The 20352-nt window shown below is 39.6% G+C and overlaps 1 protein-coding gene across 1 annotated transcript in view; it reads right to left on the reverse strand.

The window, feature by feature from the left end:
* Window positions 1-475: 475 nt before the first annotated feature.
* Window positions 476-20352, reverse strand: part of suclg2 (succinate-CoA ligase GDP-forming subunit beta) — a 100539-nt gene continuing 80662 nt past the window's right edge. The window contains exons 10-11 of the mRNA XM_069147696.1: window positions 9466-9586; window positions 476-2297 (exon numbers count right to left, since the gene is read on the reverse strand). Of these exons, the coding sequence (XP_069003797.1) occupies window positions 2185-2297; window positions 9466-9586 (234 nt within the window). The 3' untranslated portion in view covers window positions 476-2184. The remainder of the gene's footprint in view (window positions 2298-9465; window positions 9587-20352) is intronic.

Below are 20352 nucleotides of genomic sequence, written 5' to 3' on the forward strand. Positions count from 1 at the left end.
ATCAAAGGTTTTAGATTTTTTTTGGGGGGGCAAAAACGTCAAATATTTGTGAATTTCAGGGTTTTTTATTTAGCTTTATGATAGTAAACATAATATTTTGGGTTTTTGAATAAAACATTAGTTGATCTAAGGAAAAACCTGCTGATCTAAAACTAAACTTTCAGAATGCAAAGATGACTTGAATTGTTTGGAAAACGCACCTCGTGTATATGCAAAAGTTGTCTCAAGGTTGAACTGTGTTTGCTCTTGGCTCAAAGGTACACAGCTGTACAAACTGCTGAGGGTCTGCTTTCCCCACTGACGTCACATTTATTCAGCAAATATACTTTTCCACCTAAAAAGCCAGTAGAATCAGTATAATTTGAATTTCCATGTCCTTTCTCAGTTTCCATCTGCTGCCAGTTTTCCCCCAGGGTACTCCAATGTGAGGTGAAGAAATAAAAGTCATTTTGAAACATTTTTTTAATTTTTCAAATTATATAAACAGTTTTCACACCGTAATCTAGATATTCTGTCAAAATACATTCATGATTATTAAAAAAAAAAGACAAGTACAATTGTGTACATTTGATTTGTTTTGCCAACATTCTGTAAGAAACTATTGCTGGAAATTAAAGAGTTGCCGAGATTGTTTACAAAACCCTTTAGTCTTCAGGCAGATAATAGACTGTCTATCATAGTAGCGCTTCATAAATAAGACAGGATGTACAAATTCACAGGGAGGGTATTTCACCTACCTCATCTGGGACACATAAGGTTTTGTAACTAACTTGAACAATGACGTAAACAGACTGATTGATTCGTTGTTCCATTCGTTTTAGTTACAAAAAGTCCCGCTGAATGATTTCACAGCTTATGAATGGCTGCCTTGCAGTCATACTGTGCCTTGAATGTATCGTGCACCAAGGCTGGATGTGAAAATGTCTTTCCTAGTTATTTTTATACTTAAATGCCACAATACGCAGAGAGAAAGCTGTGTTTTGCCTTGAAAAATGGAATGCAAAGTGTTGAGTCTCCATCCAATCGCTGACAGAGAGCCTTTTGATGTTCTATGAAGGGATTATGCTGACTCTCATAAAGTGAAATTATAACAAGCCTGAAAGTATGAGTGATTTTTCCCAATCAATTTACATTCCATGGAAAACAGATAAAAAAATTAAAAGCACATAATTTGCACAGCACAGATAAAAAAATAGTAAAAGTTGTATTCTGGAAGGTGTTGCGGTTTTTCAGCACTTCAGAAACTCTGATATGCTCAGTTGGCAATGAAAGTAAGACATTTCTGTAAGTAGGCCAATGAGAGCAAAGGTTGGAGGTTCTGGAGGTCTGCATGTGTGTGTTTATATGTACCCAAGTATCCCAGTTATGAAGCTTATCTCCGTTTTGATCATATTCGGGATATCTTATGGAGCAAAGAGTTGGTTATTCATATTCTCGTGTATATGATAAATAGCGGTATCCTAGTTACTGATTACTGTATGCCATTTGTGCAGTTGCATATGTTGTTTACAACAAAAAGCAGCGATTTTGACACTTTAAATCGTATTTGACTCTGGCTATTGAAAATGAGGCTACAGAAGCTAAGCACTAATGCAAACATTGCGTTGTGAATTTGGCTTAGCCACGTTATTTTTTCCAATATGAGAAAAGAACAACAGGAAAATATTAAAAGACGTCTTCCAATTTGACTGGTGTCACCACCACCGCGCAGGACAGGGGAGCAGTGGATGGTGTCCTTATTGTAGCCTGTGTAATACAGACTTGAATAGGTTAGCATTTCAAAACTTCTCCCATCTAAACTTCCAAGTACATTTATTTCATTCAATACCAAAAGAAAAAACTGCAAATCTACATCGCTTAAGAAGTGTGTGTTTGTGTTCTGTCACTCGACTGAAGTTTCTCCAGCGCAGGTAGTCACAAACCATCATAAGATGTATACATACAACTTCTTCCTGGTTTCATGCGGACTACTGCGGCTAGCATAATCGTGTTTCGCAAAACCATGATAATGGCTTACTGAGGTTTCTGAAATCAGTATATGATGTTTACATATGCAAACAGAAAACTGGATACTTGAAACTCCCTATCATAACCGGGATACTCAAGAAAAGGCTGATGTGATCTGAGGCTGTGATGAATGTTGGTGATTGGTGGACAGATTGTCCCGAGGTCACACCGAGTTTTCTATTTCCTGATGGCGGCCACCGCTTTCTTTGCAGCGTCATCCAGGTTTTCTGCTGCTGTGATGGGCAGGCCGCTGTCAGTCAGAATCCTCTTAGCCTCGTGGACGTTGGTCCCTGACAAAAGGAAAACACAACAGGCAGTGACAAAAATGACAAAAATGGCTTAACAAGGTTGAACCTGATCTGCCATCTGCACCGATGTTAAAAACTGCGCTGTGTGAAAGACGAAGAGCTCCTCTGGAGGAATCAATCCACATAGACAGATGGATGGAGTTATGGGTGAACGGTGGCACATTCAACTGCTGATCCGGAAGCAGCTTTGACTGTGAACAACGGGAAAAAGGGCAATTTGTGTAGGAGCATGCTCCCCTGGCTGCAGCGAGGTCAGGGGTAGCAGGTGCTGGATGATATGGTGGCGCTCATGGCCCTGGTAGACCGACAACTGAGCAGAGACAGAGACAGAGAGAGAGAGAGAGACAGGGAGAGAGAGAGAGAGAGAGAGAGACAGACAGAGAGAGAGAGAGAGAGAGACAGAGAGACACCCGAAAGACATTCTGCACAGCCCCGAGGCTCAACACACTGAACTGGTCGCATCCTGGTGCAGCACGCTGTTCAGCCAAATACAGGTCTGACAAGCCTGTCACAACACAGGGCAGGGGCCGCCGCAGTGGGCGGAAGGAGGACGAGGGGGGAGAGGAAGAGTGTGGAGGGAGGGAGTGCATGAGAGGGAGCGAGAGGGCAACAGAGCAAAAGGTCAAATGAAGCACAATCACCCCCTCACTGCTAAAACAACAAAAGCCAGCTGTTTCTTAGGCATTTACTGATTTCACACATGAATATGAAGAAAAAAAAAAGAAAAAAAAAGAAAGGGTATTTTTGGTATTTGTCTGATCAAGAATCAACAATTCTCTACTCTGTTTGATATGGAAATACTACCTATATTTTTAATTACCTCCCTTTATTTACTCAAACATTTTAATCTAAATTCTTATTTTTTTTTAATTCACATTCTTTTTAACATCTTATGTGAAATATATGGAACAACTCTCCCCTCCGCATCAGATCGTCACCAGTGTTCAAATCTCAACTGAAAACACATCCAGTCTATTCATCTATAGATTAGACCCATTTAGTTATATATCCTGTTGTTTTGCCTTAATATTGTTTGAACTTTCATGAATTTAATTTATGTTGCTTAATTTGTTTTAATGCCGTAATTGCTTCAAGTCTATCTGAATTGTTTTAACTGTTTGATATTGTGCAGCACTTTGGTTTAAGTTATGTTGCAATAAAAATGCTTAATATACAGACTTATTTATTTCTTCTTTTTCAGTATTCATCATCACTTGCTTCTCCGTCGTCATTCTGCTGCAACACCTGCATTTCCCCCCGCGAGGAACAATAGAGGCTTATCTTATCTTTTTTCAAATAGTTACAGTCATATACCACTGAAAAACTCAAAACAAAGTGTGTCATCTGATCTGGTCAGACATTTACAAAAGTCACCAAGGGCTCTGAAAAGGTGCGATGAGCTTTTCTTTACTGTTTCTTGACACTTTATAGAGTCATTTTATAAAAACATTATGATTTACTGTGCACTTTACTGTATGTGTACAGAAGGTGTGATGATTGAAACCTCTCTGCATTCACTCTGACCAAATCTGTAATGTGATACGAGTGGAGGTGCACGAGTGGTGTTTGTGCATGCTCAGATGCTTACAGGTTGACCTCAGCTCTTGTGGCTGGCGTGTTATTAAGACTGCATGATATGTGAATTCCCCGGAGGCCAGGCCGCCCTAATCAATAGACCTTTCATGAGGAATTTTATTACCAGCGCCACTTAACGCCTAATATTTCATCTCTTTTGTCCAGCCATATAATAAGTCATTCCAAACACATTTCTGCGGGATCACACTCCAAACAATCAATTCTGCGATGTAATTAATTAGAATAAGAGCAGGAAGAGACCTTGTCCTGGCACATAAACAGGGGATTGGGTGTCTCGAGTCATTTTCTGATCAAATAGCATATATTATGTGTGTGTGTCTGTGTGTCTCATTTTGATAATAATGGTGCAGCCTTGTATATTCACATTCAACAAGCTGACCCATTAACTTCACTGGGATTGGTGGATCCATACTATAACACTTCCAGATGATTAAAATAAAGCTGCAGCACGACAAACTTGAAACAGCAATAGATAAAACTCACAGAAGGGGAATCAGCCATATGGCCCCACAGCAAATACATAATGCAAGACCTGTTCTAAGGAGACAAATATGCCTATGGAAAGTGTATACAGGACCAAAATAAAGTAAACAACACATGCGGGGGTTTTTTCTGCAATTTTCTTTTTTTGTTACATAAATATTGATGAGCAACATGTGCAGCATTGTTTAGACGATGCTGCATCTGTGTTAGCTGTGACTCATGTGTGAGGGGGAGAATCACACATCTGTGGGAGTGAGAAAGAAGAAGTGACATGCGTTTATGCAGGTCTCCTTTTGCATACGTGAGAGCGTGAGACACAACTGCAGTTCCATTGTGAGCAGTAGGGAGCACTGATAGCTCGCAGCTGCAGCAAGGACTGAGCCCAGCTGGATACAGCAGCACGAGATGTGTGTGTGTGTGTGTGTGTGTGTGTGTGTGTGGGTGTGTGTGTGTGTGTGTGTGTGTGGGCGGGCGTGTGTGTGTGCGCGTGTGTGTGTGTGTGTGTATAAAGTATGCTAACCAGAGTGTGTGGGTTCACCTGCAGCCACTAGGTGCTGCCAGAGACCTACTCACAGTCTGGATAGAACAGGATGCATGCACACATATAGGGCTCATGTTTTAAAAATAAATTTTATGTAATTACCTGTAAAATAATGTACACTATTTCAAGGGTTTAATCATTGGCCCCACTGACATTTTATTTACTGGAACATGTGAAATGTCTGTATTTTTAAACCAGCTGGTCTGAACTTCTATAACAAGCATCTGTTGGACTTTCAATCCAACAGATATACACCATCATTGGTCAATACTTTAAATCCCATCCAAACTGCTGAACGATGGATCAACTGAGAAGCCTCAGACGACAGCCCAGCTGAAAACCAACAAAGCAACAAAAGACCAAGCAGCACAAACCATTTTGCTATGTGATATATTACCACCTCCCAACACATTTCCGTTGGATCTCCGCTCCAATTAGCCAGCTACTTGAGACAATTATTAGAATATTATTTTCTGTAAGACAATTACAGATCACTATATTTCAACAGGATAATACGGTTTGGGTCTGCGCCAAAGACTCGTGCTGGAGGAGCTCTGTCAATGCTGCAGATCCTAACATTGTGAGTAATTCTCTCCTCTAACAAGCTGTTTAGTGAAGCTATCATTTGAGGAAAAAAAAGGCAACATTCTGCTGTAGTGTCAGACATACAAAGAAAATGCATAAATGTAACATATTTATGTCAAGGACTTGACAAAGAATGACGTGTGAGGTAAAGAAAAGATCTGTTCTGTTCGGTTGTTGGCAGCACAGAAACCTGCACCTCGTACACGTCAGTGGGCCACCTTACCATTTCAATTCATCTATTCTCAACCCAGCTGACTAAATCAACAAGTATTGATTGACCTGCCACGTAAACAGGGGATAGATTGCATACTACGTAATACGTAATGTAAAATAATGGCTCCGTCTAAGATGAAAATAAACTCATCAAAAGACAACAGTAAACTAAGTATGCCTTAACAGTTGTGTGTAATGCGTGTTCTAGTGTACAATCTTAAAATATACACTATTGTACAATACAATATAATGTTCAATAACAGACAACTTTGGTGTTATTATGGAAAATCACCATTTAGTGTAAATGTCTGCAAATGAGCTCACTGTACACTCGAATTGATGTCTTTGGTGAAAGAAAAAAAAATCCTATTATCTTGTAAACTGGCTGATATTCAGTTCGATAGATATGAGATATCTGGCCACAAGTAAAACATTACCCTTTTTAAAAAATGCAGTATTGTGTACTTTCTAACGAGCTCTTTGTATGACGACAAACATTTAACTTACTATCAGTACAGTGTTGCATCTTGTGTAGTTAGTTAGTAAAGCCAGTTTAAAACGGATGAAGGACAACCTTCAGGTATCTGAAATGTTTGCTGAGGCTTTGTGGCCATTGTTCATTAATTCAGGTTTACACACCATACAAACATGATACAACTTACATTGTACAATATTTTACAGGCAGCTGAAATATGAAAAGACAGTTGAGGAGACAGACTGTACCATTTAACAGAAGCAATACAGCAGTTCAGTCTTGCTACCTCAATGACCTCAAATTAGTGATATAAAAACATGTTCCTTCATCACTGCATACTTGTTCTGACTCTGATCGTTAATCCTTATAATAATCAGCACTATGCAGAGGGTTGTTTTCCTTTCCAGCCAAAAATGGATGAGCCCTACTCCTGTGTGTCAAACATCAAATGCTTCTCATTTGAACGCAGAGCGGGATACTCCTCGACGGTGCAGATGATTTTTCCTTTGATGTGCTAGCCAGTCATTAATCAAAGTTTTCACGTTTCTCGTTTGTCTAGACTGTTGTTTAAGAAACACATAAGTATATCATATTTAAAACACGAGACTGCTAGAGTAGACATGGATGAAAACTTAATCGATGAGATTAAACTGTCAAAGTATTTTATGAACAAACAACATAACTGTATTCAGTATTTGTGTATATGTGGCATTTGTACAGCATTCATTTGTAAAGAGTTAAGTGAAAAAAAATTCAGAGTAAGACTAAGATTCATTATATATGAAAGTAAGTTGATAGCTAATTTATCAGGTAAAAAAATAATAAAACAAAAACTGTTATTGAATTATATTTACCATGCAGTAAATATTTGATTTAAAGGAATGCAATATCAGTGTAAAAGCCAGCTGGTGTGTGTGTCTATTTATACATCTGCCCATATGTGCATAAACATGCATATCACTTTCAGTTAATGGCTGCAGCACATGGCTATTTAAGCTATAATCATGCTGTCAGGACTGAGGGAGCCATCTTAACCTTACTATAGGACCTTGCATCTTTCTTTTTTTTTTTTTTTTTACTAAATGGGAGGACAAATTTAAGGAGAAAGCAGCCTCTACTCTTTGACAGGCAGTTGGAGAATGGCTCGGCAAATCAATAGGCTGGGGAACAGAGTTAATCGAATGCAGTCACCTTTTTCCTTGGACCCTGAAGACTATTTAAGGTGAAGTTTTCCATAGTGGCAGACAGCATCTTCACAATGCAATACAATCCGTTTGCGTTCACACTGTAGCCAAAGAGGGCAGTACAGCACTTCCTCAGGTATCTCCTCCTATCTATACCCTAAATATCTGTGTGCATAAGTGTGTCTTTATGTCTGAATGGTTGAGCATAAGCGGTAACGAAGAGTCTGTGTTTTAGTCAGACTCTCTGTCAGCCCACATTAAAACACTTCGTACATCCCCTATCAACTAAGATAACCCTATCAGCATCTAGACCACATGGCCCCTCTCCTCCACATTTGGGAATACATAACTCTCCGCCAATGCAATCAACTCCGGCCTTTTAAAAGAGCCTTTCCAATTAAAAGTGTGCTTGTTAATCCATTCTGATCCTGTTGAAGAGCGCTGGGCCGTTCTCACTGGCCTGCAGTCAGCCTCGCAAGCTGAGCTGATTGATTCTGAACCAATCCTCTCCACAAGACTGCAGCCTAGGATGTAATGGCCCACAACTAAAGCTTGGATTAGGCCCAGGCCAGGGAAACATGGTTGGACCAGCCACCAGTAGTGACCTTCTGGACTGTTTGTGAGTCAGGCTGAATGAAAAATGTGTGGTGACTAATAAAGGATCTATTGTGATTGCCAATCTAGTTGCTTCTGTGGCAACAAATCTCATATCCAAATACTCTCTTTTCAGCCACATGACAATTTTATTATATAAACTGTACGGTTAGGTGTATGCTAAGTCATTACCATAAAAAAAAAACACTTTCACCTTTAATACTCAAACTGGCACCAATGCTTCTTTTTCTTCTTTTTTTAAACTTTGTGTGCAGTGGTCATTTGTAGAATTTAAATTTAAGCCACACATCTGTCATTAGTCTTCCCTCTCTTGGTTCAAATTCACTATCAATTGGAGGGAATATTACACTCCTGCAAGACATCTTTCTTTTTCTTTAAGGGGGAAGTTGTGAAATCGAAATGTTTCCCACTCTATTGTGCTCTGTTAAGGCAGGTCCAAACTCTGTTGCAGTATCTCTACACACAGTTCGCTTCAAGAAACTGCTTACATGCCCTGACCTACAAACCATATTAGCAGAGTTTGTGCAGACATACAGCACAAAGTGTTAAGGGCTAACACACACACACACACACACACACACACACACACACACACACACACACACACACAGTATGCTCCCCCTGCCTGCTCTCTGCTCTGGACACACCACTCAGCAAGATCTTGACAATTACGCTAACCACCAACTGGCCCCATGCCTCGGTGAGTCACCGCTACCATCCCACACACATGCACGAGAACAGGTTTTATTAGCATATACAGGTGAAAGGTGAGCCAATCAGTGGCAATTCTACTGTTAGTCTGGCTGCCGCTAATGACAGGTGTGGCAAAGTGTGACATGTATGAGAAATGCACTGCTGTTCTTACTAGGACACTGGGCCACAATGAAGATGGATGGGCTTCTGAGAGTACAGTGGCCATAAAACAATGGCTCCCAAGTTTCGAACAAGGTGGGGAAAGAGCTTATTTGTACCTTTCAAACTGTAAATCAATATAGTCATAAAATAACACAGCGAGCTGTTTATCAGTCATTATCAGCCTGTGCTCGTATGCTGGATAAGCACCATTTGTGGTACATAGAGCTAGTAGCCATCAGGGTGGTGGCTATGGAGCTAGAAGGTCTAGAAAAAGCATTAAAATGCATATTAAAAAAACAGTTTGTTATGTATGCCATTTCCAGGCAAACATGAGTGACAAGTGACAGAGGTGTGAACGTGGTTGCATATTGTAGCTTTAAGGCCAGTATCATTATCCAATATGATGAAATGCTTGTTAAGGTCAAGTGCTTTCATTCCAGGCTAGATGGAGATCGATGGTCTGGTTTCTGATGAGGGGGTGATGCACAGTGTGTATTGTGCTGATGGGAATATCCGCGGGGATCGGCTGACGAAGAGGGTTGGAGAGGTAAAACAGATTTATTTGTGTGTGTCTGTGTGTGCGCGTATGAAGTGCCGTTTTACCTTCAAGCCTCACCACCAGCGGAACCTTCAGCTCCAGCTCTCGACAGGCTTTGGTGATGCCGTTGGCAATGATGGCACAATTAACGATGCCCCCAAAAATGTTGACCAGGATGGCTTCAACCTGTGAGAGAGGAGGTTGGGAAATTATTAAACCAAGTGGTGGAGACACGCTTGTGAATATCAAGCAAACAAAACAACAATGACATGATTATAGTCCATATAAGGATGCCACGGTATCAGATTTTCTCTCGATAATTATTGTGGCCAAAATAATTCATGATAATGATGCTATAGTGGTTTCTATTAAAAACGTAAATAAAATAATAGCAATGCTATCAGGACAGTTGTCACATTATAGCTGCATTAATTATAGGTGACAGTATTGCTCCTTCATACTGATTACAGCTCACTTGTACATAAGAGCACATGGTGGGAAGGTGGTATATCTACTTATGTAGATTAAATTATTTTAAATGTTTAAGTGGACAAATCAACCAGAAAAATTTAAAACGCAGCTAAATTGTTTATTTTCTCTAAAAAAAAAAAACTAACATCACTGGACCATTGATTATATTAAACCCTATTCTGCTAAGTCTATCTCATTGGTAGCTACATGTATATGGGGAGTGACAATCAGCCCAAAGGAGCAATCCTGCCACCTTCTGTGTCGGAGTGTAAACCAGCTAGATACTGGTGCTGGACTGTCCACGATATTATTACATGTGCTTATTTAACATGATATCAATACTTCATTTTTTTTTTTTTAAATATCACAGTTATTGTCAATACTGGTAATAGCAGGTAGTAGCAATACAAAGTGAGAGAATCAAATTATAATTGAGCCCTGAAATTTGTGTAGATGGTGATGTAAAGTCCAACATGTAATCTGATTACAATCATTGACTGATCCTTTGCAACACTTACACGTCCCATACTGCTGTAAACACGCTCAGTAAAAAAATGTACTGTTGCCAGTTTAAAATATTTTTACTAAGAAAAAAGTACAGAAGTCTCTGCCAACTTGGTGTACAGTAGGTCATACAGAGGTTATGCAGTAGAGCTTGACCGATATATTGGTCTGTCAATATTATTGGCCGATGTCACACAAATCAGAATTTTTTTTTTCTATAGTGTTTTTTGTTATCTATAAGTATTAAATTCCAAGTGAAGTTTACCGTTTTAGTGCACTGATATCAGTGTGGGCAATAAACTGTAATATATCCTGCCGCCATTACATGTTTGTCAGAAAGTGTTTAAAGTGGTTAAATAACCACATATCAGGGATATATAAACATTCACATTTGTTTTACTCCCTGATATAGGTATCGGCCCCCAAAATCCAGCATTAGTGAGGCTCTACAATGCACCCGAGGAGACACAACTGTATCACTATGGAGGCAGAATTAAGTGAGATGGTATAATGTTAAAAGTTAAAAGGGCAGAAGCAGGCGAGTGATGAAACAAGTAGGCCAAATTCCAAAGCAATATTTCAATGGGAACTGTTAACATTACAAACAACAGAAGGTGACTGGTTTTCCTTTCACCTTTAAAACTCATAAGTTATACATACCTCGCACATGTAATTCAAAGAAAATAATAAAATACACTCGAGCACACACAGTGGTCAGCAAATCAACAGGTTAAATTCCACCATGCTAGTGACTTTTAGTTCAATTGTATTATACATATATAATGTTGAGATGTCCCTTGTTCTGCAAATTCCGTATCTACAGAACAACTATCCAGGACAAACTGAGTTGTGAACATTGAGTTCTGCCAACCCATCTCATCATTTGCACTGTTTACTTTAGCTGTCTCCCAGTTTCTTCGAGGATATCTTCAACTTTCTTACAAAATGAGCACGAAACTGATATCACTAAGTAGAGAAGCAAAGCAGCTAGTGTGTGTGTGTGTGTGTGTGTGTGTGTGTGTGCGATTACACTAACAATCTAGCACTTGGTAATTACCCTGGCTAGCTCAGTGGAAAAGTAGACTGAGAGCACACAGGATTAATCCTCCATGTTTGTTTATAATCACTGCTAATCTGTTAGCGCCGATTTGGATGAGCAGCTTGTGGGAGTGTGGTGCGGATGTATGTGTGTGTGTGTGTGTGTGTGTGTGCCTGTTGTGCATGTGTATGTTGTCAGTGCGTGGTAATGATGTTTACAGTGAGAGCAGATCAAGGACTTGGATAGCTACCAGAGCAACAGCCGAAGCATTGCGAACAGCAGAGAATGACACAAGACCAGAAGAGGTGTCAGACAAAACACAGATGTAGGCAGTGCCATAAAGACTGTTGCAATGCAACAAAACTGAGCAAACAGTTAGGTCCACAAAGAGAACGGTTTCATGCTAATTAAATATCTTGCGAAGGGATGTGACCAGGAATGCATAAAAAAAAACAAGGTGAAAAGGAAAACAGCAGCATGAAACTAATACGGAATCAAATTAAACTGACCTCCAGTTTACATAAGTAATAATACATAATGAGGTTTTTCTAGTATGTCAAATTAATGGATGAGTTGGAGGCAAAGAAATTAAAAACTAAAAATGTACTCTCCTTTTCCTGGTAAATGCACACAGCTTTCAAACTCCAACGGCCAACGTTTGAAATAAATGTTTTCTTTTCTGGTCAAAACCTTGATCAAGGTTATTTGTTTAGACCTCAGATCCACATATTGACGAGATGTTGTTTTCACAGACGGGAGTACCACTCCTCAACACATTTAAATGATCTTTGTGTGTAAAATGAACACAGTTTATATTTAATGTGCTTTACTGAATACTTTACTATACAGTGATGTATGTGACCCGTGTATGTGTTAAACAACAGTCTTCTGGTACATAGCCAAATACTCAATGTACAAACTAACTGTGCAGCTTTCGAATGAATGAATGAGTAGTTCAAAATTCCCACACTTTTTATGATGACTATCAGCGTATATTTGCGATATAGTCTACTCAATAACCAGCATTAGTGTGTAAAGAGTAACAGACAGTGAAAAGTCGGCATGAGAGAGAAACACTAACACATTGGTTGTCAAGGCTCAGATGTTTTTCCGACAGCCGGATAGGTGCGATCTGTAGTTTCTCAAAGTGTATATGTGTCTATATCCGATGACTTAGCCTGCTATACATGTCATATCCTGCGCCTTAAGGTACATGTGTGAGCATGTGTTATGCACTTTGGACCCACAGCTGGGGCAACACCATAATTTGTAGGCAGCCAGAATTAGAAAAATGAAGCAGCGATGCATTTTAGAGGCTGAATATAATTCAACCTCTAAAATGCAACTTTTAAGAACAACTTTTAGCCTGACCACCAGTGATCATTAGGATTGCTTTCACACCTACCTTTTACTGTCCAGACCCAAAAAGCAGGCGTGAAAGGTGTCTTGGACCACGGACCGGGCGAAAGGGCCAAAATTTTATCTGACCAAATGGTCTCGGTCTGAATCAAACTGAACCATGGTTCGGTTGGTTTGCAGTGTGAAAATTATTTTTGAATGGTTCACACTGTCAGAGCAATTAGGGGAAGTTGAGTCAAACTATCTTCACCCATTAAAGAATAGAAGAAGAAAAAGAAGCAGGGGAGATGTAAAAATGAGCTGCTTTAGCACATGGGGAGAGGAGACAATGTTTTGAAGTTTTGAGCTGGAAAAGAAATTCATAAAAACTGAAACTGAAGCTTACAAATTATTTTCTGACATGAAAATAAATGCTCATAATAATGCCATGAGAAGGATAGTATAGTGGCAACAAAAACAATCTATCTCATGCAAAGTTCTTTAGTGCGCTCGCAACATTGCATTGTGAAACCAAAACTAACTGGATCAAGAATACAATGCAACAAACGCATGAACTTTGGTTGGTACCTTAGTCTAGATTTTCAGGTGTGAAAACACCCTTAAACTGCTTCAATCTGCCGAACATCCACCGTTTTATACTATTTTATAAGATCCTTTGTGGTAAACACACTTTAATGAAACTGCCGGAGGTATAGAGGGATTATGGCATTAACAAGGATCAAACTAAGTCCTTTTTTTTTTTATTTTTTTTATTGCAAACATCAGTTGTCAAGTCAAACTCATGGAAACTGCAATGCATTAACAATGAAATGTTTCTAATATGACTGTGATGTCAGAGTTCTGCTCATGACACAGCAAACACAAAGTAACAGGAATATGGGACACCACTCTGTGATATGCGTGCATTTACAAAAAGAAGACTATGTAACATTGGGTTTTGGGTGGGTCAAACATCACATTGTGTCACAGTTGTTTGATGTCAGACGCACATATGTACGCACACGCACAGCATTATCTGGTGGCCCACTGGGGGGCAGCAGAGATTTAGACGCCTTTTGCAGCCTCACTGGAGAAGGCTCTATTCTTACCCTATCTACAGCCCATTTTTCAACTCTGTCTCCATTGGGAAGGACCATATTTCTTCCATTCATGCGTCTCCTATTGACATCCATGTATATTAATGATACACAAGACATGATTTATATGGCTTGGCAGAGGTAAATGCAGTTTATAGAAATATGGATGTGGCGAGAACAGAGTTGCACTTTGGTGCAAGTTTGTTTTATTTTTCTTCTCTGGTTTTGGTTTACAAGACAGTCAGTCAACAACCTAGAGAACATTATTCTTGCTGTACAAAGAAGACAACGAAAAATAAGCAGACATTTGGTTTAATGTTCTCCATTTTTGCCCATTTAAAGCAGAGATCACAGATCTGGAGCTTTAACAACTGACACAAACCTTACTATCATTTTAAAAGAGATACAGTGATATTAAATGCAGAACCATGTGCCCAGAGGGAACACAGCCTTAAACTAATAAACATTCAGAAAAATAGAGTTAGAAGATCAAAGCAGGGCAAAATGTGAGCATCTTGTTCATTTTTCTAATCCTGTTGTCTCCTCGAACAGCTCATTCAGTTCCAAAATGCAAGATATAATGTGGTCAAGCATTTTGTCCCCATGTGGTACACTGCACAATGAACAGTATATATAAAGTACATTACTTTAAAAAAAAAAATATTTATAGCAGGGTAGTGGTCTGCATGGGGTTAAAATGACAAAATAATGAACTGGCAGAAAGAACGGGTGCCAAATTTAGGGTCAATTCTCTTGGTTTGATGGCCTCTCCAATCAAAAGTCTGACTCTTCTCTGCTCCATTCAGGCTCTTGGCATCTCGGAAATCTAGCTTCAAGGTATGAAATAGCAGTGCACAATTCAATCCACCTAAAATTTTTAACATCACACTCTGTAGCATTTTACCTCCTGTTACAGATGAACAGTCTCTTTCCTTAAAGGCATTCATTTCAGGTGAGCTAAGTTGGCAGCGGGATGGATTTCTTTCATCAGAGCTCAGCATAAAGGCATCAAGTATAATGTGCCAGCTCGCTCTTTTTAGGGGATCTTTCTGTGTTCTTTCAAGCAGAGTTACAGCATGAGCAGGTGCCTTCTACCTGGGTGCCGGTGAAATGATTCAGATTTTGGAAAATAGGATCATTGCTGCCGGCATTCCGATACCCTGCCAAGGCTTTCTTTTGAGTCAAAGTCAAAACAGGGCCTTCACAGGAGAAACAGGCTTTTCTGCCTGCTATTATACGCCCCACTAACTGCATTTAGGACAAGAAAGAAATATAACCCAGACAATTTGACATACCCACGTGGGCCTTTATAGTACTTCTCCTAGCGAAGTTTTCCTAAACCCTGCCTTGGATACACATTTGACAAAATATGTGAGTATTATTATTATTACGGACACAGGCTTGTCTTATAATACTATCATATTATACATATTTGGCCATCTGTATTCACTGAAATATGAGGACAACATTTGAAAGCAACATCACATGTTTAGAAAGTCTTCATTCTCACTTCCTCAGACTTATAAGTAGCAAACAAACAAGATGTACTTTTCTCCTCCAAATTTCAACCCAGGGGGGGAATAAAGGCATTGTATTCCTTCTCATTCTGCAAGGCTCCTTGTAACGCGTCGTGCGTGCGTTGCTGAATTATCACTCAAATACACATTTTCATGCCCATACCCCAGTAAAGCGCCACTAATCTCTCTGCAGGAAAGAAAAGGGAAAGAATCTTGTTTCCTTTGTTACCAGCAAGCAGATAGGAGTAGAAAAAGGCAGGGCTGGAGATGGGTGTGTGTCTCTCTGTGGCCTATTAAGGGCTATTGTTCTGTCTTATCTACTGGAGACAGCCTGTACTGTCACCGCCTGCTCTGGCAGGCCTTGTTTATTTGTTTTCGATCTGCTGGGGGCCCAGTGCTCGGCCCTGGGGCCACAGGTTAACATGCACAGCTTCCAAATCAAGGCAGTCCTGCTGGCTCTAATGACACATCTTGGAATGATGAAACTGCAGTTAGGAAAGAAGGATTTTTCAGTTTTGTGTCCATGTTTGAAGTAAGACAGGAGTAACTTGCCTTAGGTGATCAATGTTGTTTAGGATTTCTCAACATAATCTCAGATTCTACATGTCAAGTTGCATCCAAACCAGAAAATACTGAGTTTAGTTACCCACAGGAGGTCTTTTTTTTTGTTTTTTAACCAGTGACCATCAAACTGTGTAACTCCTTCTTCCATAAGAAGGATGGCTGAACCATTGGATACTGAGAGCAATAGTGTTAATATCATGTGCAATGGTACTTTTCAACATTAAATGCAACATAACATGTGGAGCAACTAATGGGAATTGTAAGGTGCCTTAACTAAATTCTCATATTGGACAAACATCTCTCTTTCCAGGGGATCAACATGTAGAACTCCTTACCTACAGAAATCAAACTGGATCCAAGGTTAGTTAATTTTAAAATCAAACCGAAACAGCTTTGAAGAGGGATCAGTTATGTACTCATGAATGATCTGGTGCTCCTGTTTTATGCTGCGTCCTACATTGTATATATGTGTATTTCTTTTGTTGAGTTTTGAATGTATATACTTAGTGATTAAGTTTATGATCTGTACCGTATTCTGTTGTGATGTGAGTTGTCGAGTTTTAGGCATCTTAAAGGCCCATCATGGGATGGGAATTGCAAATTAGCTCAAGCTATAAATGCCGTGGTGTTTTGTATTGGTTTATGCTACATACTTGTCCCTATGTAAATAAACATTAAATAAATAAATGTTACTTTTCAACATCATTTACAATATTACTTTTCTATTTTAGTATACTTATTTGACCAAATCTATCTTAATTTAATGGTGTTTTATTCTGATGTTGTACCTTTTTGAGCAATCTCTGGAGCAAGACTTTCCTTTAGGATTAAAAAAAATAACTATATTTTATATTATGTTGCCCAACATCCAAAAGGGAGGTGAGAACTAGAACCATCAGGGCCTGTGACAAACTGATGGCATTGCTGAATAGAGAACATTTTCCCCCAAAGAAAGCAACAGTTGTGGTGGTGTCAAATTTTCAATGCAGGACACACATACATGTTTGAATATAAATGACAAAAATGAAAAATAAAACCTTGTTTGTCTACCCAAACAAGCAATTGCCTTGTTGCAAAAGATAAAGGCAAACACACTTCAGTAACAACACTGCTTTCTAACTTTAGACAGAGCCAACCGTTTCCCAGAATCATTTTATTCCTTGAAATTGCTCCAACTGTGGACTAGTGCTTCATGTCAGCAGCAAGATAAGGCTGTGTGGAAGAGCAAGATGTGTTGTTTTTTGTCATATGTGTAGGATAAGCAACGTAAATCATCGTCATATGGTAATCTTTTATGGAATGTGTACTACTTTGAGCATCAGTTCTGTCAAACCGAGGATCTATTTCGCCTGTGCAAATCTATTCTTAGAGAGGTTACAGAACAAGCAAGAGAGAATGACATAAAGACACACTGAGGGAAAAGAAGGTCTTGAAGTCAGAGAGTGAGGTGAAGTGAAACAGATGGAAGAAGAGAGATGGAGAAGAAAAAGAGACAAAGAGAAGTGATGGGAAGTGGTGCGGGCCCTAGCTTCTATTGAAGGCTAGGATTGGCCCTGGCAAGGAGGGATAAGAGAGAAATAATTATCCGGCCTGCTGAAGCATGACAGCCCCTTCTTGGGACTGCAAAGTGACAGACTGAGCATTATGTCAAAGATTGGCCATGTCACTGGCAGAGACATCTTTTGACAGACAGTGGTGTCTGAAGTTTTGCTTGACGGTAAAAATCCTACTGCAACAGGCAGCTGGATACCCGTCTGATCAATGGACAGTGTGCACCAGGTTTCATCTGGAGGATGTACAGACTCACCACACTCAGTCTACGTTCTACATATAATTATGTCAGTCCCTGTTTTTTGTGCCAGTGGAATTTTAAAGCCTTTGCAGCCTAATTTAATGTTTTAAAAGGGACTAAAATATGTTATCCAACTCTTTTAAATTCTTATGGTTTTCGGCATGCTTTCCAAATTCTGTTTTCAGACACCAAACTAGGCAGATCATAACACCAGCCTGAACCATACTCTGTGTCAATATATCTTCCTCGCATTCATCCACATCCCTAAGTCTCCTCACATCTGCCCTGGTCAAGAGTGCTTTATGAGCACCGAGCCACCTTCAACCTTCAGCACCCTGGGATTCCATTTTTCTCTGCAGGCAAAAGAATAGAAACCAATCAAGAAAAGGCAAGAATGGCTTTTCTTTCCAGTCAAAGGAGGTTTGTAGGAAGGTATGGGTGGGTAGGAACAAGGCAAGGAAAATGAGAAAAGGTGAGGTCTGGCAAAAATCCATGTGACCAGAGAACAGATCCTGTAGATGGCCTTTGCTTTGCCATGTCTTGTGAGTGAGCAGCGGGGTCATGGGCTGTGACAGTTTCCTCAGGGCTGAGTGTAACCAACCATTCTGACCTTATCCTCCGTCACAGAAATAAGGCAGTATTTTTGCACTGCTTTTCAATCACTCATTGCACACTGGGATTCTGCAGAAGTCAAGTGAAGCTTATTTATGTTGGCTGCGTTACAATGGCTGAATGGGCTTTACAGGCTTACAAAGGCAGGGGATCATCACATTCACAGACATGTACAAGATGACAGGTGGGTGGGTGGAGAAGGGTGGAGAAAACTAAATCTCTGGCTGCAGACAAATACAACAAAAAAATTAGGGGGTGAATACACAATACAATTTCTGGGCCACTAATAGTTATGATATGGGAATAGTGATGGAACAAGTGGGATCAAGTCTGTTCCGGTCTGGGCCAGTTGGTGTTGACAGTCGGGAGATAAAATCATACAGCATGTGGCATTTAATGATTGTAATCATTTACCTTCTGAACCACTCACTGCCAGGCATTCCCATTAAGATTATTCTAAACATGTTTGACAGGTGTGAGAGGCACAAATAATACTAAATCAACAAAAACAGTCTAATATGGCCAGCAAACACAAAACAGTGCAATGTGTCGTGACTGGGTGATTAATTTATAGTTCATCCCTTCCTCTTTTTGTCCCTTCAAAGAATTGTCTATGATTTCTCTCTGAAAACGCAGGCTAAATGAGTAAAGGAAACTGATGGATCTCATTTTCTGTTTTATGCTGCTGCCTTGCAACAGTTTCTATTCTAGTGAGAATTGGGGGGGTGGGGGTGCCCAATGACACGCGTCTGTTTATCCCTCCGTTCACTGTCATTCAATATGTGATTTTTTTTTGTGACTGTTGAGACTAAAATCAATCTGAGAAAGTTGCTGGAAATACGTTATCATGTGTAAGGTGACATTACAAAAACTTGAATACTGCTGCTAGTTGTATGTGGACCAATGTGAATTACATGGAAATAGTCTGACTGAAGACAGATGATTGCAGGTGTCTTTCTCCATTTGTCCGTGAGAGAAAGCTTACTGTTGTTTATGTTTTACACAATTGCAGATTGAGATATTTTTGGCAGAAAACTCACATAGCAAACATCCTTTTGCATCCAATTACAAAATCGCTCTCCTAAATTGCTATTTGGGGGCTGCAAAACCTAAAATAAAGCCTATTTCCACAGGCCTAGAATACCATCCTTCAGTCATGCCATAGCCAGGCTATGATGATATCCATAGAGAGACTACAGTGACTACACAGGGACAAGGTGTGATGTACCGGAATATTGTGTCTAGCTGGCATCAGGGCCAAACGGTGACAGCCCCCCGCCCTAAGCGGTTCGGCTTAATATGTGTGACGGGTTAGAGGGAACCATTGCTATGTTTAAGATTGGAGTACTTTTGCATCTCCAGTGTAATTCATAATCTCTGTGCTTTGGAGTTTTGTTCCACCTCTATGTTCCTGTGCTTATTATCATCAAACAAATAGCCTCTCACTGTTAGTTAACAGAACCAAAGGCCAAAGCAAGGCTTTTATTGTGAAGCAGCTACAGAAAAGTATAATGGTATTTACCACTTTAGTAAAATCAAACAACAACTGAACTAGTTAGATGAACGAGGTTTCTGTATATTCTGGAGGTTGATGATGATGATGTACCAACTCAATTTTAAGCTAAGTGTGTTCAAGTGAAATGGCACCAATTAAACATTACTCATTCCACAACAGTAAAACCACTCTGAAACCAAGCCTGATGCTGTTCAACGTGCCATGAGCAGGACCCAAGGTTAGCTCTGTTCGCATTTCCATCCTTATTTTGTGCTCATGAAGCTTTGTCCTTATCCATAGCAATTAGAAATCAATGTTCAATTTCCATAAGGACATTTGTGTGGTGTTTTTGGTGATCTTCACATTGTGCCAAATTTCACATTCAAGCGAGACTCAACTAATCAATAGCAACTAATCAGACACGACATGGCTAGGAGTTCAAAAAAAGTGTAAACACTGTGACTCATACTGGGAAGAAACACTCATCATTTACATTATTATGATTCACACAAAAAACAACCTT

The sequence above is a fragment of the Embiotoca jacksoni genome, unplaced genomic scaffold, assembly GCF_022577435.1.
Source record: "Embiotoca jacksoni isolate LCO1_2020_lvr unplaced genomic scaffold, fEmbJac1.0.p SCAF_1, whole genome shotgun sequence".
In the NCBI taxonomy this organism is placed as follows: domain Eukaryota; kingdom Metazoa; phylum Chordata; class Actinopteri; family Embiotocidae; genus Embiotoca; species Embiotoca jacksoni.